Genomic DNA, 2,315 nt, shown 5'->3' on the forward strand with positions numbered 1-2,315 from the left:
CAGATACCAGGGACTGCAGTTTGTAAGAGCCCCCCCGCCCCCCCTCCCGGCCCCGCCCCGCCCGGCCTCACCTTTTGTAGGTCCTCCTGCAGCTTCCTGAGCATGGACTCCAGGCGAGAGACCTTCTCTGACAAATTTTTGGGCTCTGGCCTGAGCAGGTGGGGGTCAGGCTTCAGCGGGGCCAGGGCAGGCAGCACCCCCCGACTGTGTCTCCCAGACCTGCCTGAATAAAAAGCCCCACCCCACCCCGGCTTCTCTGACTCAAGTGCACACCGAAGCAGAACCCCAGGACAGCTTTCACAACAATGGCGGGGCGCAACCGTGTAGGTAAGGGTGAGGGGCGGGCGGGGGGGTAATCTGAGGACCCCTTATTTGCCACTTGAGTGGCGGGGGGGGGGGGCGGGCGGGGGGGGCCTTACTCAGCATCAGACTTGGGGGTTCCCTTGGCATCTCCACTCTCTGGAATAGTCTGTCCTGTGGGGGCAGAGGGCTGTTTACCAGGTAAAGGGAGGCAGGGCCTCCTCTCAGCCCGGCCCCGGCGGCCCAGCGGCCTCACCCTCGCGGGACAGCGACTCCAGGATGCTGTTGCAGGTGGAGGCGATCTCCGAGATGGACTGCCACTCGTCCTCCAGCGTCTCGCTGCCCGCCTCCGACATGACTGGGCACAAGAGGTGTGCTCAGTCCTCTTGGTAGCCCGCTCAGCCCTCCTCCAGCCCCCTGGCTCCAGACTCACTTTTGCTGATGGAGTTCCGCAGGGACAGGGTCCTCGGCAGGAAGGAGGCCCTGAGCTCCGGGGCGGGGGCCTCCCTGTGACTTGGCGTCCCATCCTGGGGGCAGGCGTGTGGAGCAGTGACCCCCGCCGGCACCACCCAGCCCGCCCCTGCCCCCGGCTCGAGCCCTGTTTCTACGCACCTGGGCGGGGGGCGTCTCCCTGCCAGCACCAGGTGCTAATGGCTTGGCCGGGGTGGCCAGGAGGAGGTCTGGGGTGGTGTTGGGCAGGACGGGGGCCTCATCCGACAGGGAGCTGGCGAGAGCAGGGGCAGCTCAGTGCTGCTGCCCCCGGGGGCCCTGCATTCACAGAGCTGGGCCTGGTCACCCCCCACCCTGCTGGAGGACAGGGGTGGCCAGGAGGGAGCACCTGCGGGGTGAGGGCGAGCTCTGGCTGTGCAGGAACTCGGTTCTCTCCTCGGCCAGCTCGCCGGGCCCCGGAGGCCCGCCACTGTCACGCAGACACAGGTGCGTCAGCTGCTCGCAAACCTCCTCCTGCGCCGCCTCAGGCAGCCCTCGGCGGCTGGGCTCCTGCAGCGACAGCGTGTACAGCTCCGAAAAGCTCCTGGGAGGAGGAAGGGCTGCGTCAGGCAGGACACCCCACGGGGCGCCCCCGTCGGCAGTGCCGCTCCCCGCCGGCCCGGGCTCTCCAGGGGGCGCCCTCTCTGGCTGACAGCAGGCCGGAGGCTGCCCGCCGTGCTCCCAGCCCTGCAGTCCAGGCCCTGCGAGGCCCCTCGCGTCAGTCACCTGTGGCAGGCACGCTGCTGGGGCCCCCCCGGCCTCGCCCCGCCTCTCCTTTTTAGCAGGTGTGCCTGCGTCTGGACTCAGGGCAGGTGAAAATCATGTAAAATGCAACATTCAGCGTCCAGGGTAAAGCTGCGGAGCAGCTGGGCCTGCCTGTGCCCACCTCCTGGCGGATGAGGCCCTCCTGTTGCCAGAGTCAGGCGGCTGCTGCAGTGACCAGGTGGCCCAGCAGACCCAAAGCCACCCAAAGCCACTGTCCGGCCGTTACAGACAGGCCCTCCAGCGGGGCGTGCAGGCCTCATCGACAGCGCGGAGCTGTGGCTACTACAAAGGTCCAAGCCCTTTGCCCAGTGAGGTCCGCATCACTGGCTCTTTCTCTGATGTGTCAGGGAGGTTCAAAAAATGGAGGATTTGCCGTAGCCTCCAGGACCCGCAGACTGCCGGGCTTCTGCTGCGCCCGCCCGCACCGTGCTGACCTGCGGGGCCGGCCGCCGTCGTCGGGGGGCAGGACAGTGACGCAGACTTTGGGCGCCGAGCGGAGCAGCTGGGCAGTGGCCTCCGGGCCGAGGCTGGGCAGGGTCTGGCCGCACACGCGCAGCAGGCGCGCCCCGGGCCGCAGTCCCGCCTTCTCGGCGAAGGTGAAGCGATCCACGTAGGTGATGAAGCCCTCTGCGTCCACCTCGAAGCCCAGGCGGCCTTGGCCTTGGCCATCGCGGGGCAGCGCCAGCTCTCGGGTCTCACAGCCGCGGCTCACCAGCTGGGCGGGGCGGGTTGCGGCAGCGCTGGGAGGAGAGGCCGCCGCT

The 2,315-nt window shown here is 68.5% G+C and overlaps 1 protein-coding gene across 1 annotated transcript in view; it reads right to left on the minus strand.

Annotated features, from left to right (window-relative positions):
• Positions 1-2,315, minus strand: part of SIPA1 (signal-induced proliferation-associated 1) — an 8,859-nt gene that overhangs the window by 472 nt on the left and 6,072 nt on the right. Inside the window, exons 8-14 of the mRNA XM_004683348.2 lie at positions 1,989-2,313; positions 1,139-1,333; positions 913-1,024; positions 734-827; positions 557-658; positions 420-474; positions 72-150 (exon numbers count right to left, since the gene is read on the minus strand). Of these exons, the coding sequence (XP_004683405.1) occupies positions 72-150; positions 420-474; positions 557-658; positions 734-827; positions 913-1,024; positions 1,139-1,333; positions 1,989-2,313 (962 nt within the window). The remainder of the gene's footprint in view (positions 1-71; positions 151-419; positions 475-556; positions 659-733; positions 828-912; positions 1,025-1,138; positions 1,334-1,988; positions 2,314-2,315) is intronic.

The sequence above is a fragment of the Condylura cristata genome, unplaced genomic scaffold (assembly GCF_000260355.1).
Source record: "Condylura cristata isolate star-nosed mole 26May11 unplaced genomic scaffold, ConCri1.0 scaffold00015, whole genome shotgun sequence".
NCBI classification, from domain to species: Eukaryota; Metazoa; Chordata; class Mammalia; order Eulipotyphla; family Talpidae; genus Condylura; species Condylura cristata.